The sequence below is a fragment of the Dipodomys ordii genome, unplaced genomic scaffold (genome assembly GCF_000151885.1).
Source record: "Dipodomys ordii isolate 6190 unplaced genomic scaffold, Dord_2.0 Scaffold79, whole genome shotgun sequence".
Classification (NCBI taxonomy): Eukaryota; Metazoa; Chordata; class Mammalia; order Rodentia; family Heteromyidae; genus Dipodomys; species Dipodomys ordii.
In genome coordinates this window covers 4,176,662-4,196,938 of record NW_012267295.1, presented here as the reverse complement: position 1 = coordinate 4,196,938, position 20,277 = coordinate 4,176,662, and the positions used below count along the sequence as shown (strand labels likewise).

Sequence of the window (20,277 nt, the reverse complement as noted above, 5' to 3'; positions counted from 1 at the left end):
CCCTCCCACCTCTCCCTCCCCCTCCCTCTCAGCTCACCTTGGCTCTAACATTCTCATAGGAGGCGGGACTGACCAGAGAGAAGCAGATGAGGAAGACATCCTGGGGACACAGCGGACCGGACCGTGAGGGAACCCAGATGTGTCCCAAGCCTGCCCCTCCCCCCCATGCCCGGGCAGCCATGCTGAGGAGCCCGGGGCTCCATGAGGGGGACCTTGGGGAACTAGGGTGGGGCATCCAGACCCCTTCCCCTCAGTGGTCGAGTCCGGCACTGTTGGCCAGAGTGGCCTGTCCAGCCAGCGAAGGCCAGAGGCTGGCAGTGCTGTACCAGGCTCCAGATGAGGCCTCTGCCCACACAGGGCCGGCGGAGCAGGGCAGGGCCGGTCTGGGCTGACGGGGAGAGGCGGGGTTGGCCAGGCCCTGCTGGCCTGGATGGCATCTGAGGGCACGGAGGCCCAGGGGCCGGGGCTGCGGGGGCCGGGGCTGCGGGGGCCGGGGCTGCACGGCATCTGAGGGCAGGTAGGCCCCAAGGCCGGGGCTGCCGGGGGCCGGGGCTGCCGGGGGCCCGGGGCTGCCATGGGCTGGGGCTGCGGGGCCGCTCACCGTCTGGGGGTAGGAGAGTGGCCGGAGGCGGTCGTAGTCCTCCTGGCCGGCCGTGTCCCACAGCCCCAGGTTCACCGGCTTGCTGTCCACCATCACATTGGCTGAATAGTTGTCAAACCTGCGAGGAGTGGACAAGATGGGAACGGGGCCAGCCAGACTCCAGGGCCTAGGATGTCCGGTTCATGTTGTTGATCCACTCAGAGGCTGAGACTCAGAGAGGGGCTGCAACGGGCCCAACGTCACACAGCACTGTACAGCTGGGCTGCCTTTCATGTTTATTCCTTACTGATTCATTATAATAAGACATTTAAAATATCAATAAACCAAAAGAGGATAGTACTTCTTGATCCATTTTCTGCCATCACCTGTCTCTCGGAAAGGTCATGTTTGGGGCTGCATAATATTCCTTCTGGGATTTGATGAGCATAAACCCCACCTGTGCCAGAGTTTATTCAATGACTGCTCAGCCCAGAAGCCAAGCATGAGACAAGGGGATGTGGAGGTGTGTGTCTGGAGGGGACCCCAGGAAGCCTTGCGGAAATGCTTGCCCATCGTCATAAACACTGAGACAGACACTGAAGAGCAGTCCGGCGGAGTTCTGGGGCCCAGCAAGGCTCACCCTGCCCATCTCCCTCTGCTTGTCCACGCTATGCCCTCTGCCCAGACATCCCCCGACCACCAGCCTGTCCAAATAGCCCCCACCATCCTGACCGGTGACCCCCGCACTCTCCAGACCTCAGCCCCTGCCTGTGCCTGGAAGACTCTTCTACCCCTTTTCATTCTGGCTTCCTATTCATGCTTCAAAACCCTGCCTGAGAAATCCTCCTCCATGCAGAACTTCCCTGCTCCCGCTATGAAAGTCCCCTTCCTCAGGCCACGGCTCAGCCTGGACCTTGAGCCAGGTATTTAGTGTCTCTGTCCCCACTGAAGGCAGGGTTCCCCATGTGCCCCCCCAAAAGAAAACATCAGAGCCAGGGGTGTCACAGGGCACTGGCTCAGCCCTGGACAGGGTCCTGGACATCTCTGCGCTCCTCCCACAGCCTGGAAAGCTCTGGGAACAGCACCCCAACTTTCCACACGCCCCTCCCTCCTCCTGCTGGCTGCCTGACTCTTACTCACCCTTCCGGAGCCTCTCTGACCCACAGCCACCATTGCCACCCCCCACCAGCTCTCCCCCGGGACTCAGTACCCCAGGGTGGGCCCTGCGTGTTCCACCAGCCCCTGAGCCAGCCTCCAGTCCCCTGTGCTCGCCTGCCGGGGCACTTCCCAAGGAAGGAGCCATCCCAGACACCCCCAGTCCGGAGGGGACACAGGCACTGCTGCTCAGGAGGCTGAGAGCTGAGGACTGAGCCTCAAAGCCAGCTCGGATGGGAGAGTCCATGAGACTCTTTCCAGAATAACCAGCAAAATGCCTGACTGGAGGTGTAGGTCAAGAGATAGAGCACCAGCCACGAGCAAGTAAGCCAAGAGTAGACAGTACAATGTGCAAGCCTCAACACTAGCAATTAAAAGAGAAAATGTGTGCTAGTCTCAGGGCTTAGATGAGGGCCTAGATGCTGTCTTTGAGCTTTTTTTTTTTTTTTTTTTTTTACTCAAGATTAGCGCTTTGCCACATAAGCTATAGCTTCTGGCTTTTTGGTGATTAACTGAAGAGTTTCATAGACTTTCCTGCCCAGGCTGGCTTCAAACCAGGATCCTCCGATCTCAGCCTCCTAAGTAGCTAGAATTACAAACATGAGACACTGGTGCCTGGGGCAAAAAAAAAAAATTAAAGGAAACAAAGACAAAGAAAACGCAGCTTTGGGACACCTAGAGGGTGTACTGTGTCCTCTAACATCTTGGGCCCAGAGAGTGGGTGGGCGTTGTACAATAGGTCCTGTCTTCCACAGGACGGAAGACAACAAGACTACATGTGACTGCTATCAGACAGATGGGGAAACTGAGGCCCCGGGAGGCTAGGTAGGTTTCCCAAGGCTGGCCAGCTCACAAACCTAGGTGAGCTCCGCCCTGCCTTGCCTCGTGCCAGGCCCCAGAGGCTCACTGGGGACTCTTCACTGGGGCCAGCGGTATGACTCCGGGTGCATGCCCTGGCCTCGCTGAGAACCCAAAAAGAGAAATGTCCCTCTCTCCTGGGGCTGTCAGGAGGATCGCAGGAGACAGCAGGCACTAGAACCTTCCACGAAGGAGTTGACCTCAGCAATCTCATTATCTATGACCCAGAGGCCCCTGGGCCTCTCCTAGAGAACCAGCTGCCATAAGGATCGTTCCTGAGGCTGAATTCCTGGGGCCTCTATTGCTTGAGAGCCTCCCACCGGGCGAGGTCGGCCAGGCCCAGGGCTGCTCCCACACCACCAGCCAGCCTTCCCTCCTGTGTCCAGGGAGGAGCGAAGGGTGATGGGAGGACAGGGACTTGCCCGGGACATCCCGCCAGCCCCGTGAGCAACACGGCTATTTGTGGCTGGCCACAGCGGCACCACGGAGAGCTTTCCATGGAGAGGAAGGCAGGAAGATGGGAGGGGCCCTCCCTGAGCCGTAAGGACAGGGCGGTCAAGGTTCTTGGCCTTTGTAGCACAAGGCTGGCCTGGGCCTTTCTGCATAAGCTGGCTTTGAACCCTGATCCTCAGATCTCAGCCTCCTGAGTAGCTGGGATTCCGGGCGTGAGTCACCACACACACCTCTTTAAGATCTTCCTTTGGTGCTGTACTTGAGTTTGAACTCGGATGCTTTGCTAGCTAGGTGCGCCATCATGGGAGCCTGTCCCTTTTTAGAGCTCACCTGGGCCTTGTCTTTCATGGAGTTATAAGGAGAAGGTAGAAGGGGTCACCCCCCCCAACCCCACCCGTGTCACAGGATGGGGTCCTGCTGCCATCCATTAATATCCAGCACAGGGCCACTTCCAAAGCAGGCTCAGTCTCCTGATCTGAAAACGAGCCAAGCTCTCCTGGGGCCCTCTAGGATGTAGGGCATAAATCAGCAGGCTATAAATGTCAAGGCCGAAGGGAGGGGTGAGGAAGTCCTGTCAGCATCCTTCCAGAAGAAGGCCACTGGTCTCTGAGGTGGAGGCGGGGAGGTAAGAGGGATACTGAGGAGGCGGTGGAGAGAGCCAATCAGGAGCTAGCTCCAAGGGGCCTGATGCCTGATTGGCTGGCCGGCAGTGCAGCCCACCCGCCCCCCCCAGGTATCAATTCCCAAGCTGCAGGTTCAGGTCCCGCCCCTTAGCTGTTCACCCTCCAGGATTGGCCCAGTTCAGCACCTCAATTGGCTCAATTGCCTGCAGCAGGTCCTCCCCCAGCCCCATCGGCCCTGGGCTCCGAGCTCTCCGGCTACCTGTTTTCCCAAGCCCCCCTTTCCCTCCACCTCCAATGTCAAGTGTGACTTTTTCTCTCTCTCAGTCCCAGGAGCACAGGCCCCTCTGGGGCCTAGTCCAGGACTGCGCAAGGGCTGGGCGCTGGCAGACCAGGGAGGAAGGATGGATCTGGGACTGGTTAATACTTCCCAGGACTCCACATTTCAGCACCAGGAAGCGTTGCAAGATGGGGCCAGATGCCCAGACCTTCTGTCAGGGGCCTGTCCCGTGGGTGGCTCCCCAACAGAATCAGCCCTGACCCAACCCCTTTGAGGGCCCAGCCGGGTGGAACGGCAGCAAGACTCGCCAGTTAACCACCAGAAAACCAGAAGTGGTGCTGTGGCTCCAAGTGGTAGAGCACAAACGTGGAGCCAAAGAGCTCAGGGACGGTGCTCCGGCCCTGAGCTCAAGCCCCATGACCAAAAGAAGAAGAAGAAAAAAGATTGAGCAGTGGGGACCCCAGCAACCCTCCGCTTGGCCCTGGGCTCTAAAGCCAGGCCGGCCAGTGACCTTGGGGGATGGGCCACTTGGCTGCTGTGAGTCTGAGCTTCCGGGGGAACTCTGGTACTGTAACACGGCCTCCACGAGGCAGGGCTGGCCCCCAGACCGAGGCCCGGGATGGAAGCCACGTGCCCGAGTGAGATGCTGAGCTGGGACAGGGAGCTCAGAGGAGCCCTGGGTGCAGTCACAGGGGCGTGAGAGACCAGCCGGCGTCCTGGAGGAGGGGGCACTGGAGCGGGGCCTGCTGGCTTTCGTCACAAAAACACTATGGGTAGAAGGAAGAGCCTGAGCAGAGGCCCTGAAGTAGGAGTTCTGGGAACTCAGAGCAAGCTGGGCTTCAGACACTCAGAGGCCGAGATCCGAGGACTGTGGCGCGAAGCCAGGCTCGGCAGACAGATCCGAGAAACTCTTATCTCCAGCAGAAAGCTGGAGGTGGAGCAGGGGCTCAAGTGGTAGAGTGTCAGCCTCTAGCAAAAAAAGAAAAGCTCGGAGACAGTGCCCAGCCCCTGAGTTCAAGCCCCCATAGTGGCACAAATAATAATAATTTTAAGGAACTCCCAGCAAAGCAAGGAGCCATGCTGGTGATCTGAGGAGGTGGGGGACTTCTCTGGGGGTGACAGGAGCCACAAGCTGCCCATCCCCTCTTCCCCTCCCTCTGGGTCACATGACAGCCAGCTGCCACATCGAGGAACGGAGCTGGCCTCTGCCAGCCCCCAGCGGGCTCACCCCCAGCCGCGACCCCACCGGCCTCCGCTCACACCAGGCCCCCGGCCCCTTTTCTGCCCTGGAACACACTTGGAAACGGCCTGTGGCTCCCCACAGCCATGCCCGACCCCCCCCTTCCCCGACCTCCCAGCGGGTCCCGCCCCAGGGCCCCACTCACACGGTGGGGATGTATTCTCCCGGGAAGGCGTTGGTGGTATAGCTGATGAGCAGACACGTCTTGCCCACGGCTCTGCAAGACAGGAAATGAGAGGCTGCGAGACGGCCATGGCTCTGCCCGACGCCTGGGGAGGCCTCGGGGCCGTCTGGGCCTCCACTCCTGCATCCTCCAGCCTGGGCTTCCAGGAGGTCCCGGCATCCTCTGCTCCAGGCCTCAGTCTCCCCAGCTGAGACATCGGGCCAAAGCCGCCCGAGGCCTTTAGGGAAGTGCAGATTTGGGGGTGCTCACCCCAATTCTGGTCCCTGAGCACAGTGAAGGTGGTGAGTCAGAGGGTTAAGACTCGAGACGGCACCCACCAGACCCAGATAAGGCTTGGGGGACCGCTGGGGCCTGAACTGGGCTCTGCTCTCAGTCTTGGGTTCAAATCTCAGCTCTACCACCTACAGGTGGCACGGCCTGGGGCAAGCCATCTAGCCTCCCTCTGCCTCCGTTTCCTGGCTTTGGCTCCGAGCCTGGGGCCCATGACAGCCAGCCGGGCCCGCACCCCTCCTTCGCCAACTCAGGTTTTGAGATGTGGGTTCAAATCCTCTGAGGTCTTGGAAAATTACTTAACTTCTTAGAGCTTCAATTTCTCACCTACAAAACAGAATCTGTGAGGCTGGGGTTGGTGAGAGGTGAAGGATAAAACAGAGAGAGAAGCCAGGCGCTGGTGGCTCACGCCTGTCATCCTAGCTACTCAGGAGGCTGAGATCTGAGGGTCACGGTTAGACGCCAGCTCAGGCAGGAAAGTTTGTGAGACTCTTATCTCCAATAAACCACCAGAAAACCAGAAGTGGTGCTGTGGTAGAGCACTCGCCTTGAGCTGAAGAGCTCAGGGACAGCGCCCAGGCCCAGAGTTCAAGGCTCACGAATGGCAAAAACAAAAACAAAAAACAGAGGGAGAGAGCTACACCTGTGCTTGCCTCCCCTCAGGCTGCACCGCAGTCCAGAGCGCCTGCCAGGCCAGGAGGAGGCAAGAGTAGCTCATCAGAGGGGGGGGAGGGGGCAGAGGGAGGGGGAGGCCACGGGGGTCAGCCCTGCTCCTCACCCCCCACCCCTGCTCTGCTCAGTCTCCTCACTTCGGGTCTGAGTGGCTGCTCCCCTCCTTCCCCTCCCCACCCACACAGGTGGAATGAGTAGAGCATAAGCCTTGACTTCTGCCCCCTGCCCAGTTCACACACACACACACACACACACACACACACACACACACACACACGAGCAAGGTGGGCTTCTCCCTGCCCCACCCCCAGCAATGCCATCAAGGTCAAGGCCAAGCTTCAAGGACTCAGCCAGGAAAGAGCCCAGGGGCCCCTGGGAGGCTGCAGGCTCTCCCTCCCAGCAGCCTCGCTGCAGAATGGGGAGCAGGCTAGAACCCCTGGGAAGAGCAGAAGGGCCCCAGGGTGCACCTGTGGGCTGGGCCCTAATAGGCCTGGCTGGCTGGCCTATGTTATACTCATTCTGCAGATGAGGAAACTAACCCAGACCGCCCCGCCAAGGTCACCCCTCCATGGCCTCCTCCTGCCCCACCCCTGCCTTCCCCGTGTCCACCCCTATATCCGCTGCACCCCAGCAGGCTGAGGCGGGGTGACAAGACCACAGCTGCAGAGCCTCCTCTCCTGGATGTCTGGGCTGCATCAACCCCGGCCTCCCCTCTCCTCCCCGCTCCCCCGCCCTGTCCCCTGCAGTGACCAGAGCCCAGCTCAAAGGACAAATGGTTGGCCAGCCTCGAACCTGCATCTGCACCTGTACCTTGGAGCTGGGCTTTGTGGGATCACAGCCCCAGCTCTCTTCTATAGCAGGAGCCCTGGGACTGCCACCCACCCACTGTCCTGTGCCCCCCCCACACCCAGGTGGCTTCTGGGGAGGGGCGCACCGTCCTCGCCCACCCCAGTGTGCTCTCTTAAGAAAGGAAGTGACTCCCCAGCCTCCGGGCTCCCCCAGCCTCCCGGCTCCCGGGTGTCCCAGGAGGGAACATGGGGAAGTTCAGCCAGGTACCTACCCATCTCCCACGACCACGCATTTGATGGCCTGCATGGTGTCCGCAGCCGCAGGGCCAGGGGTGAGCTGAGGGCTGAGAGCGTCTGTGTGGGGGCCGGGTGCAGAGAGCAGGCGGGTGCCCCAGCTGTGGAGGCAGGAGGCGGGAGGAAGCGGAAGGGGAACTTACCCAACCCGGGCTGCTGGCCCCACGGGCTGGCGGGCTTGCACAGGGCGGGGCATGTGGTCTGGGACCAGCCAGGGGCCCTCAGGTGCTGAGCCCAGCCCTGGCCACCCCCTGGTGCCCTCTGGGCTGGGAGACCCCATTTCCTGCCCACAAACAAGCAGAGCCTGTGTCCTCCAAGGACCTGCAGCTTCCAAGAATTCGCTCCGCCTCAGGCCTGAGCACAGGCATTAAATGAGCACCTACTGTGTGCTGGGCATAGTACCAGGGGGCTGGTGACTGGGCCAGGAGATACCTGGGCACACAGGGGGTGCCCCCCTGAAAAAAGCCTGGCCCAGACTGGGAGCGCAGGGGTGGCAGTGGGGAAAGAAGGGGAGGGGAGAGAGAAGATAAATGGGGGTCCCTCAGTACCCCGCCTGGCCAGCCTTGAGCAGCCCGCGGGGCCCCAAACCCTGGCAACCAGAGGCAGCTGAAATCAATGCTGTGGTCAAGAGGCCCCAGCTGCTCTTTGGGGGTCAAAGCCCGAGGCCCACAGCTCAGTGAGGGGAAGAAGGGGGTGTGTGCCCCGGAACAGGAAACACTACCTCCCCCGGTTGGGTCCAAGGTCACTGTCAGGGTCACGGCCCACCTCAGCAGCCTCAGGCTCCCTGGAGGGAACTGGGGAGCCGGAGGAAGCCAGGGAAGTGCCAGACTGTTCCCCACGCTGGGAAAACCCCCTTCCCACCTTCCCCGAGGGGCACCAGGAGCCCCATCCTTTCCAGAACTTTCCACAGAGATATGCATCTGACTTTCACCAAGGGTCCCATCCTTTCCAGAACTTTCCACAGAGATATGCATCTGACTTTCATCAAGGGTCGCTGAAACACTTGGCAGCCATCTGTGAAAACGACAGCCACGGATGCCCACTGAGCTTCAAGTAGATGGCTCAAAGCTGCACAGATGCTTTGGGGGGCCCTAACCTGGATCAGGAACTGGGGTCCCCCTTGATCACCTTAGAGTCCCTTTCCTTATTTTCCACACTTCCTCCCCATCTACATTCTTTTTCTCTCCTGCTGTTAAGCCATAGGACACCCCAGTGACAGTTAAAAAACAAATATAAGCTGGGCACCATGGCTCACACCCGTAATCCTAGCTACTCAGGAAGCTGAGATCTGAGGATCACAGTTCAAAGCCAGGTCAGGCAGAAAAGTCCCCAATCAACCACTCAAAAACCAGAAAATGGAGTTGGGGCTCAAGGTGATAGAGCACTAGCCTTGAGCAAAAGGGCTCAAGGACAGAGCCCAGGCCCCGAGTTCAAGCCCCGTCACAACAACAACCAAAATGATGCTGAGATACCACCTTACCCCAGTCAGAATGGCCCACATCCTAAAGTCAGCCAACGACAAATGCTGGAGGGGATGCGGAGAAAGAGGAACCCAATTACACTGCTGGTGGGAATGTACACTTATACAACCACTTTGGAAAGCAGTCTGGAGGGTCCTCAAAAAGCTAAATATAGATCTCCTCTATGACCCAGCCATACCACTCCTAGGCATCTATCCTGAACAACAGGAACCCATATACAAGGACACATGCGCCTCCATGTTTATTGCAGCACCGTTCACAATAGCCAGGATATGGAAACAACCCAGATGCCCCACCACAGATGAATGGATCCAAAACTTGTGGTATCTATATGCAATGGAATATTATGCAGCCATTAGAAATGACAAAATAATGGCATTTGCAGGGAAATGATGGAGCTAGAAGAAATCATGTTGAGCGAGGTAAGCCAAGAGCAAAGAGACAAACGGCACATGGTCTTCCTGATAAGTGGATGTTAAATCCAAAATGTTAGGTGATACGACAAAATTAACAGGACTTAAGAAACAAGGACTTCCACTCATGCTGCTGATCACATGTATGGTATATATGTGCACACCGGAGGGAAACCAGGAGGATTACACAGAACTAGAGGGAATCAGGGAAAACCATACAACAGTGGGACCCATCAGCTGCACAGGACATTGACCAAAATGAACTAAGCAACTAATGGCAGTGATGGGAGGGAGGGAACAAGTGGGAAAGAGGGAACAGCTAATGCTATGCAAAACAAAAGAAATTTACATATCACCCGGTGTAGAAGAAATAACTGTATTGTCAAAGCTCATGGAACTCATCAATGTTATAGACCACGATAGACCATTTGCCTCATGAAAGTTAGAATATGTTTGCGACTTTAATCATCACTATCCCACAATACTGTTAGATTTGGGAAATTATGTAACCACTTAATCACAATAAAGAATTTGAAAAAAATAAATAAATAAAGATGTAGCCAGGCACCGGCGGCTCATACCTATCAGGAAGTATGAGATCCAAGGAGATCTCAGGAGGCTGAGATCCAAGGCCTGCACTTTGAAGGCAGCTTGAGCCAACAAATCTGAGCAACACTTATCTCTAACCAGCAAAAAGCTGGAACTGGAAGAGTGGTTCAAGTGGTAGAGTGCCAACCTTGAGCAAAAAGGCCAAGAGACAGCGTGAGACCCTGACTTCAAGGCTCGGTACTAGCCAAGACACAGTAACTTCAGTAACTGGAACCCTGGATTGCACCCAGAGCAGAGAAGAGAAAGAGAAAATGCAAATCAGGTCTGAAACCTAGCAGGTGGGGAGGCGCCAGGACTCAGCTGGGGCCAGGGTGCGGGCGGGCGGCAGGCAAATGAGGCCCACACAGGGGAAGGGGCTGGCTGCTGGCTGCTTCATCCCCAGGAAACAAAACCAGCGTGTGGGGTGGGGGGCGGCACCCCTCTAGGAGCACAGAGCCGAGGGGTGAGGGGCACGGCCGCAGGCCCTGGCGAGCAGTCGATGTGCTGAGCTTTATCCTTCCAGTCAACCCTGCCAGGGCATGGCTTCCTCAGGCCCAGCCGTACACAGCGGCGGCCGCCCCAGGACTGCACCTGCTCCCCATTCCAGCAGGGGTGCTTCTCCCCCATAGCACAGGCAAAACCCTCCTCGACTCAGAACCAGCCCCCATCACTCCGCATGAGGAATCCCACGCCACCTGAGGACAGCGGCCATCGCGGCACCTCTCCAGTGTGGGAACGCGGCTCGAGCACGTGACCCCTGCGAACCCCTACATCCATTGCTCCCATTTTACAAATAAGCCAAGTGAGGCAAACAAGCTCACCGGGCCTGGTGTGAGCCTTCATCTCCTCCTCCAGGAGTCCCGTTTCACAGACAGAAACACCAAGGCCTGCCGGGGACCGGTGGCTCACGCCTGTCATCCTAGATGCTCAGGAGGCTGAGATCTGAGGATCACAATCCAAAGCCAGCCCAGGCAGGAAACTCCCTGAGACTCTTATCTCCTAGAAAACCAGAAGTGGCGCTGTGGCTCAAGTGGTAGAGCGCTCGCCTTGAGCTGAATGACAAGGGCAGGGACAGCGCCCAGGCCCAGAGTTCAAGCCAGAAAGAAGAAAAGAATGAAAGAAAGAAAGAGAGAAAGAGAGAGAGAGAGAGGAAAGAAGGAAAGAAAGGCAGAAAGACAGACAGACCAAGACAGACAGACAGACACCACAAAACCCATGGCCACCCAGGCCGAATGCCTGCACCCGTGCAGTCACATCCCCCCAAACCACACAACCCACACGTGAGCTCCGCCCTCCAGCATCCACTAGATTCGTGGGTCTGTCTGACTCCACCCAGGAGCCAGGAGCCCGGCTTCTGTTTGCTCAGCTCCACAGCAGAGGTCTGCTGGGTCAGCCCGCTGGCCTTGCACTTCTGTTCTGAGGGACCCTCTGTTCTTCCATATACATTGTGGATGAAGCCTATCAGGTTCCCCGAAAGGCATACCCGCCTTCCGTTCACATCTAATGGGAGCTGGGAAGATTGGTTCTGGCATCTGCAGCATTTCCCCTCCAGAAAGCTCACGCCCTTCTTCAAGTGATTTCTCTCGGGATACCTCATTACTTTGGGCACTGTGATAACTAATATTTTTATTTTTATTGTATTTTATTTGTCTGGGACCAGGACTTGAACTTAGTATCTGATGCTTTTACTCCTTGGCTGTTGCTCTACCACCTGAGCCATAACTCCAACCCCATAACAAATACTTTAACATTGAACTTCTTTGCTCTCAATATGTAGTGTCAAAGTTTATATGTTGAGCTCATACATGTAAAAACCTCAGGTGGAAATTCTCGTGATAATTTATCTCCAGATTGTGCTACTTACCAATGTAACACTGTCTTGCTGACAAGCCTTATTGTTTATGAAAAATGATTTCTTCTTCCTGATCTATTTTTTCAGTCATAGAGCTTGAATCCAGGGCCTGGGTGCTGTCCCTGAGCTCTTTTGCTCAAGGCAAGCTCTCTACCACCTTGAGCCACAGCACCACTTCTGGTTTTCTGGTGGTTTATTGGAGATCAGAGTGTCACAGACTTTCCTGCCAGGGCTGGCTTTGAACTGTGATCTGAGGATACTCAGATATCAGCCTCCTGAGTAGCTAGGGTGATGGGTGGGAGCCACTGGTGACCAGTTCCTTCCTGATTTTTTTTCCACATGATTTCTTGGCTCCTTTGGATTCTTTTCTGCAGGCTGGAATTGAATCAGAGGAATGGTAGTGACAACAACTTTAAAGAAAACGCTGCAATGTTGTACCATTGAAGCCGGCATTCCCTGTGGGCTTTGAACAGATCCAGGAAAGAATTCCCTATGGTTCTCAGTAACGCCCAAGTTTTGTTTGTATCATGTTTCTCTGTGCTGGGTGCCGGTTGCCCACATCTGTAATCCTAGCTATTCAAGAGGCTGAGAACTGAGGATAGAGGTTCAAAGCCAGCCAGGGCAGGAAAGTCCTTGAGACTCTTATCTCCAATGAGCCATGAAGATCTCGGAATGGAGCTGTGGCTCAAGTGGGAGAGTGCTAGACTTGAATGGGAAAGCTCAGGGACAGTGTCCAGGCCTGGGTTTGAGCCCCAGGACTGGCGCACACGCACACACACACACACACACACACACACACACACACTACAGTTCCTGATGTCCCAGTGCTGGCCATCGTGCATGCCCTAGAGACCACAGTCTCAGCTCCATGCAGCGAGACAGGGCTTGTGGTTCAGTCTAGGGCACAGAGTGGAAAGGACAGTGAGGTGGCCACTTCTGAACCCTCTCCCCGCGGGCCAGCCCTGTCCTCCCCTCCGGACCCCTCCCCAAAACCCCACAGGCTCCGCCCTGCTGGGACGCAGCCACACCACCTTCACCAGGCCCGGACCTCAGCACTGTGAGGAGCCAACCTCTGTTCTTTATAAACTACCCAGCCTCTGGCACTCTGTTACAGCTGTGGGACGGAGACACCACAGCCCAGGAGCTAGAGATGCTGGGGTGCTGGGGGCTGTCTGAGAGACACACACACACACGCGCTCCTTGTCTCTGAGACTCAACCTGTCTGAGGATTTCGGTGAGGGCAGCTTCACCTGTGCCCACGCACGCTGCCAGGCCACCGCTGGCTTTGTAAGCCGCTGGCTTCTAGCTGCCCTCATGCCAGGAGTGAGGGGACTGGTGTCTGTCAACCACTGTGGCCGGGACCGTGCCTTCCTTAGCCCTCCTGTCCCTTCTCATTTATTTCTCTATGCTACTGGGGCTTGAACTGGACACTGTCCCTTTGCTATTTTGCTCAAAGCTGGCACTCTACTACCTGGGCCACAGCTCCACTGCTGGCATTTTGGTGGTTAATTGGGAAATAAGAGTCTCATGGACTTTCCTGCCCGGGCTGGCTTCAACTAGCGATCCTAGGATCTCAGCTTCCTCAGTAGCTGGGATTACAGGCGTGAGCTACTGGCACTCAGCTGCGTCCATTTATATGCATCAAGGCTTTACTAGTTTCATTCTTTTTTTTGGGGGGGGGTCCGGTCGTGGGGCCTGAACTCTGGGCCTGGGCGCTGTCCCTCAGCTCTTCAGCTCAAGGCTAGCGCTCTACCACTTGAGCCACAGCGCCACTTCCGGCTTTTTTCTTTTTGCTTATGTGGTGCTGAGGAATGGAACCCAGGGCCTCAGGCATGCAAGGCAAGCGCTCTACCACTGAGCCACCTTCCCAGCCCCTTACTAGTTTCATTCTATGAACTGGCCATACTGTCTCTTTTTCTAGTTTTAGAGGAATTTGAGTATTATTGAATCTCCTCTTCCTTGCTAGTTTATAAAGTTTGCAGAGGCATCTGAGCCTGGCTTTGGAATTATGCGAAAGAAAGATGGGGTCGATTTAAAGCCCTTAACTCGATTTCTTTAACTTATTCAGGACTATCTGGAATTTCTATTAATTCTTGATTCATCCCTTACATATTTTTCTAGAATGTTGTCTCTTCTTGGGCTTCCAAATTCATTGGCCTAAAGGTATTTGTGGCATTGTTTATCTGCTTTTATTTTACTTAATCATTTGCTTATTATTTTTGTGGTGGTTCCGGGGTTTGAACTCAGTACCTAGAGTTTACTAGGCAGGTGCCCTACCACTTGAACCACTCCCTCAGCCTTTCTCCCTTGGGATAATAGCTAGCAATAAGAAGAAGAAATAACAGCATGAAAACATTTTTAAAGAAAAACTTTGGGGTGTAGATGCCATCAGCCCCCCTATCTCTGGCAGGTCCCCTGGAGTCAAGTCTGGGAATTATGAGTCAAGACCTACTCTGGCCAGGAGCTAGTGGCTCACACCTGTCATCCTAGCTACTCAGGAGGCTGAGATCTGAAGATGGAGGTTCAAAGCCAGCCTGGGCAGGAAAGTCCATGAGACTCTTATCTCCAATAAACCACCAGAAAACCGGAAGTGGCGCTGTGGCTCAAGTGGTAGAGCGCTCGCCTCGAGCTGAAGAGCTGAGGGACGGCGCCCAGGCTCAGTGGAGACAGGTGACAGAGCCGGTGGCTGGACACCCCTCCCCCCCCAGCACCTGGCCACACCCCACAGGATGCAGGGAGGGGACTTTCTCCCAGGAGATCCCCAATGACCACGGTTGCCCCTCCCCACCAGGGGCTTTCCTGGCCACACCGGCCTCCATCTGTGCCTGGATCAGGTCTGCACCCCAACTCGCCCAGCCGTGGGTCCCCAGGTCCCAGGGCCCCTGGGCCGGCTCTGCTGCCACCTGCCCTCGGCTGTCTCCCCTCCCCCGCCCCCAGGCCTGCCGCTCAGGGTCCCACTGACTCCAAGGTCACCTTCAAGGTCATGCCAGGCAGCGTCTTTTGTCCTTCTGGGCAGGAGCTGGCTGGCTTCTGTCCCTGGTGTTCCTAGAAGTTTGGTCCCCACTCTGGATAAAGAGCTTTGTCAGTGCCCCCACGGGCCACGGCAGGCGCGGCGCAGCCCCTGTTCATGAAGGAGGTGTCTGGTCTTTGGTGACTCCAGCCACCAGGCCACGCTCACCGTGCACCTGGAGTCTGAAGGTGGGGCGCTGGGTGACAGGTGACAGGTGGCACCCCCGGGGCTCTCCCAATACCCGCCACAGCGCCTCAGCAAGCTCCACAATCTCTGCCACGTGCTGTGTGTGCGTGCGTGCGAGTGTGTGTGCGTGTGCGTGCGTGCATGTGAGTATGTGTGCGTGCGAGTGTGTGTGCGTGTGCGTGCGTGCGAGTGTGTGCGTGCATGCAAGTGTGTGTGCATGCATGTGAGTATGTGTGTGCACGTGTGTGCGTGCATGCGAGTGTGTGTGCATGCATGTGAGTATGTGTGTGCGTGCGAGTGTGTGTGTGTGAGTGTGTGCGCGTGCGAGTGTGTGTGCATGCGTGCGTGTGTGTGTGCGTGCGAATGTGTGTGTGTGTGCGTGCGAATGTGTGTGTGTGTGCGTGCATGTGAGTGTGTGGGGAGTGGGTGTGTGCGTGCATGTGAGTGTGAGTGTGTGTGTGTGTGTGTGTGTGTGTGTGTGTGTGTGTGTGTGGCCGGTATTAAGACTTGAGCTCAAGGCCTCACATTCTCACTGTTTTTTTTTTCTACACACAGTTGGCATCCTACCACTTGAGCCACACCTCCAGTCTGGCTTTCGTTTCTTTTGCTGGTTAATGGGAAATAAGAGTCTCAAGGTCTTTCCTGCCGAGGCTGGTCTCAAACCTCCATCCTCCAGATCCCAGCCTCCCAAGTAGCTGAGATTACAGGCGTGAGTTATGTGCGTCTGGCTGCTCACTGGTTATTTCTTTGATGCTTCAGAGGCAAAGTGCACTACAGGACAGCTGTAATTTGCCTGTGAGCGAGCGGATTTCCAAAGGGTTAAAGCAAGGCTTCTTTCTCCTAAGCTGCGGTCTCATACATACTGGGTGTCCATTTCCTTATTAGATGTCAATCTTTCCCACTGATTTGCCTATCAGGGAAATGAGCTCTGGTCTGGGAAAACCCAGTTGGCTTCTGGACTTTCATTCTGGTGGCAGGAGCCCTCAGTTTTCTTTCCTCTGGTGGCTGTGGGGTTTGGGGAAATCAGCTCTCAGGATTGCCCCATTCTGTACTTGTGTCTTATGAACATCTGCCCTTGCTGCTCCTCATGGCATTGTGCTCCGAGTCACCCCCTCACCTCCTGACACGTCATCCTGGAGTACCACGTCAGCCGGGACCCACGCTCTGGGGCCCAGGAGGAGACCGAGCGCAGGCCAGGCGCAGCCGGGACCCACGCTCTGGGTGCCCAGGAGGAGACCGAGCGCAGGCTGGGCGCCCGGCGAGCACCGCCTTCCCGGGAGGCGAGCTGCCCTTGTCCCTTCAAGCATGAAGCCTGAAGTCAGGTCTGGATGAACCGGCCTGGGTTCTGGGTCCTTCGCCTCCCTGCCCAGCACCCGGGTCCCCTGGGGCCCTCAGACCACCTTCCTTTCCTTGCTGGGGCTTGAACCTGACCTTGTGCTGGATAGTCAGGCACGCCACAGCTGAGCCCCCCCGTCTTTTCTTCATCCTTCCATCTTCCCTCCCTCCCTTCACTTTTTCTCCTTCCTTCCCTTTCTCTCTCTCTCTTTCTTTTTACTTTTCCTCTCTTCGTGTGTGTATTCCAGTATTAAGACTTGACCTCTGAGACTGGCCATTGTCCCTGAGCTTTTCTCTCAAGGCTGGTGCTCTACCCCTTGAACCACAGCTCCACTTCTGGCTTTTTGTGTTAATTGGAAGCTGACAGATTTTTTTTTCTGCCTGGGCTGGCTTTGAACTGTGATCCTCAGATCTCAGCTTCCTGCGTAGCTAGGATGACAGGTGTGAGCCACTGGTGCCCGGCCTCCCTCCTTCCCTCCCCACCCCCACCTCCTCCTGCCTGTGCCTGGTGAGTGCTGGCATCCCAGGCTTCTAGAACCCTCCTTCTCCTAGTGCCCACCTGGAGGCGGGGCTTGGGAGCCCCTCCTCTTCCTGGGGAGGCGAAGCTGGGGCTCTGGCCTGAACCAGCTTCTGTCTGCCCTGTGCCCCAGGGAAGCCCCAGGCCTAGGGCAGAGGCCCCAGCCCGGCCTGCTGCTCGTGTTAAGGCAGCAGACTGCTGTGTGGGGACGGGAGAGCTTAGGGCTCCTCCTGTCCATCCAGCCGCCCCTTTCCCCCAGCCACACACCCTTCCCCTTCCCCCCTTCCTGTTCTCGGGGAGGGGACAGGGAGCGGTGAAGGATCGGTACTCAGTGCGGTGGCTGGCTACGTGGCCCGTTCCTCATTCTGCACACGTCTCCCAGCCTCTTCCTGCTCTGCTTCCCCTGGGGAATGGCCGTCGTCCCCCCGCCCTCCCCCCCTCTTGGAAGAGAAGGGAGCAGAGCCACCCCCGCCCCCTTCCAGCCGGGAGACAGCCAGCGAGCAGGCTGGCAATAAATCTAATGATCATGCAGGTGGCTGGACAGGCCAGGGACGTGTGGAGGGAGAGAGTGGGGCCCAGCCTGAGCCTGCCCGGGGGCTCGGAGAGTGCTGTCTGGGGAACGGCCGCGGGCGGGAAGGGGCACGCGCGCCCCCAGGGCCACCAAGGAGCCCGTGCGCAGACTGCAGAGCGGCCAGACGCCAGACCGCTAATGTCATCTTGGATTTATTACTCTGGGGCGTGATGGGAACCCCGGAGCGCCCCCTGGCAGCCGAGGGGGGGCTAGGCCCGGATGATGGGGGACCTGGGGGGGGGGGGACAGGTTTGAGGCAGACATCACCCAACGCGGCCATGTGGAATTCTACTTCAGAGGATCAGGATTCGACGGCACGGTAAAAAAAAAAAAAAAAAGGAAAAGTGGTGTCAGGCTCCCTCCTAGGAGAGCCCCCCTCCGCCCCACCCCCTGAGGCCCTCTACGTGTGGACCTCCATCACACGGGGCTCCTGGGCACCCCAGCCCAGCCCAGGCCTCCCCACACTCTACCACTTTGAGCCCCAGCGCCACTTCCGGTTGTCTGGTGGTTCCTTAAGAGATCAGAGTCTCATGGACTTTCCTGCCCGGGCTGGCTTTGAACCGCGATCCTCAGATCTCAACCTCCTGAGTAGCTAGGATGACAGGTGTGAGCCACCAGCGCCCGGCTTCAAGCTGTGTCTGTCCCTCTGTGGTTCAGCTGGTCAGGTTCTGCTCCCCAAGATCACACCTCCTCCATCACCCACATCACCCCGAGACAAGCCAGGGATGACCACTAGCCACGAGAGCCAGGGAGGGAGGCCGGCAATGGAGCTGGACAGGGAAGACAGAGCTGGAGCTGCGTGCCCTCCCGCGCCCAGTCCCCAGATCCCCCAGTCAAGGCGCTGCGGGGAGGCGGGGGTCCATTCCCCGCAGGCCATCCCAGAGGCTACCACAGGGGGGCGCCCGCGGGCTGGCTGTGCCATCAGAGGAACCAGACGGGCCAGAGGGAAGCGGGGCTGAGAAGGCCCAGGCTGATTGGCCGCTGCTGGCCCGGCCTGGCCACAGGCCAGGTGCCAGGCTGAGCAGCTGGAGGGCACGGCCTGCCTTGAACACGCACACTCAGGCCCTGAGGTCCAGCCCGCCCCACCCCATGCTGGTTCTCCTTGTGACGCCATCCTCCCCCCCCCCCGCCCAACACGCACACACACAGACACACACAGATACACACACACAGACACACACACACACTTTACCCAAGACTGCTGCAGGAAACAAAGCCAAATAAACCTCCAGTCCCGAGACCCCTGATCTGTCATCATCTGGTCGCTTCCCAGGACATGGAAGTGTGGGCCTGGGTTTGCTATGTAAGGTACAGGGAGCCGGGGCTGGTGGCTCGCGCCTGTCATCCCAGCTACTCAGGAGGCTGAGATGTGAGGATCACCATTCAAAGCCAGCCCCGGCAGGAAAAGTCTGTGAGACTCTTATCTCCAAAGTGGCACTGTGGCTCAAGTGGTAGAGCACTAGCCTTGAACTGCAGAGCTCAAGCCCCATGACTGACAAAAATTAATTAATTTTAAAAAGCTGAGCTTCACATTTGCCTGAGCTTCCTGGCAGCTGGAAGGAAAAGGGAAACAGCAAGTTCCTCCGTCCTCCTTACTGGGAAAGGAGAAGTAAGCAGGGCTTCCAGGTGTGAGCCACCAGCAGCAGCTCCATAGTCTTGTCTTGCAGTGACGCAGGAAACTCATGCGGTGGTCAGGGCGCAGCGTGGCACGCGCGGCCTGCTTTACCATGGGGTTAGCTCCAGGATGTTTCCCCCACAACCAAGGGAGTCGAGGGTCCAAATCCCTAGTGTCCTGGGCCGGGCACCCCCAGGTCTGGCTTCTGCCTGAGCCATCTGCAGTGGGGCCAGGCATGCCTGCACACAAGCCTCCAATGTGTCTCCAGTGAAAAGACAGCGCAGGCTGTGACATGTATGGGTGAGTTCCCGCTGCATAACAAAACACCCCACGCTTTCCATCTCAGACAATGAAGCGGAGAGGGCCTGCAGGCGCCCAGCACAGACATGATCCTGGATCTGTAGTCACCGGGAAGTGACACTGTCCCTTGCTGGGGCCATTCCCCTGGGCTCCATGCGCAGCCTGGGCATGGAGCCCAGTTCCTCTGGCAGTTGTGTCTGTAGCTAGGTTTTGCATCTCCCCCTCTGCCCTCTCCCTTGTTTCATTCATTCATTCATTCATTCATTCAACACTCAAATGCTTTCTCTCCCCACAGTTTATGGGAATACAAATGAATAAATGGAAGCCGGCCGTGGTCACCCAAAGCACAAGCATCTATTTTCTAGATAATTCTTTTACCATCTCCCCTTCCCCTAAAGGATTTGAATCAGCCTGGCGGGAAAGGCACAAGCGATGAATTTACGAATGTCAACCAAAGAAGAAAAGTAAAGCCAAAAGGGGCAAAGTGCTTCTTGAGCAGCTGTCATGGCCCCGCCCATCTCACACGTATCCCTCAGGTGAGGATTCTCTCTCTCCTCCCAAAGGCAGGAAAAGCAAAGCTCACTGCGCCTGCGCAGGTAAGAGACCAGCCCGAGTTCACCCAGGTCCATACGTAGATGAACTTCTAATGTGATGGTGAGTTTCCCAGCAGCCTCAGGGAAAAGGGAAAGCAGAAATGCTATCCAATTACTCACTAGACCGGAAGCAGCTAGACGTGTCTTTGGGGGAAGCGTTTTGCCACTTGTCTTTTTCTTAAGGGGGAGCTGCTGAAAGCTGGGGGGGCAGGGACGGGGGGGAGTAAGGAGATTGCTGGGTGTTTGCTGCTGCTCCTGGAGGGGAGAGGGGTCTGTCATCAGGGCCGGCTCCCCGGGCGGTGCGTGTGTGCCCCCCTTCCCCCGGCCGCTACTCCCTGCTGGCCCCCCAGGCCCGGACCCCCACCATCGCCTGGATCTCTGCCCACTTGAGGAAGTGATGCTGTGCCCGGGCTGCGCAGACG

General features: G+C 57.1%; 2 protein-coding genes across 4 annotated transcripts in view; one reads left to right on the top strand and one right to left on the bottom strand.

Annotated features, from left to right (window-relative positions):
• The window catches only part of Rac2 (ras-related C3 botulinum toxin substrate 2 (rho family, small GTP binding protein Rac2)), a 12,733-nt gene extending 5,205 nt beyond the window's left edge, over positions 1-7,528 (bottom strand). For 2 of the 3 annotated variants that reach the window (XM_013024906.1, XM_013024907.1), the window contains exons 1-4: positions 7,373-7,527; positions 5,332-5,403; positions 602-719; positions 38-100 (exon numbers count right to left, since the gene is read on the bottom strand). In XM_013024906.1, the coding sequence (XP_012880360.1) occupies positions 38-100; positions 602-719; positions 5,332-5,403; positions 7,373-7,407 (288 nt within the window). In that variant the 5' untranslated portion in view covers positions 7,408-7,527. Of the gene's footprint in view, positions 1-37; positions 101-601; positions 720-5,331; positions 5,404-7,372 lie in introns of all 3 variants that reach the window. The other variant, XM_013024909.1, reaches the window with a different exon arrangement.
• Positions 7,529-14,406: 6,878 nt separating this feature from the next.
• Cyth4 (cytohesin 4) overlaps positions 14,407-20,277 on the top strand; it is a 20,350-nt gene continuing 14,479 nt past the window's right edge. Inside the window, exon 1 of the mRNA XM_013024945.1 lies at positions 14,407-14,410. The gene's annotated coding sequence lies outside the window, so the exon portion shown is untranslated. The remainder of the gene's footprint in view (positions 14,411-20,277) is intronic.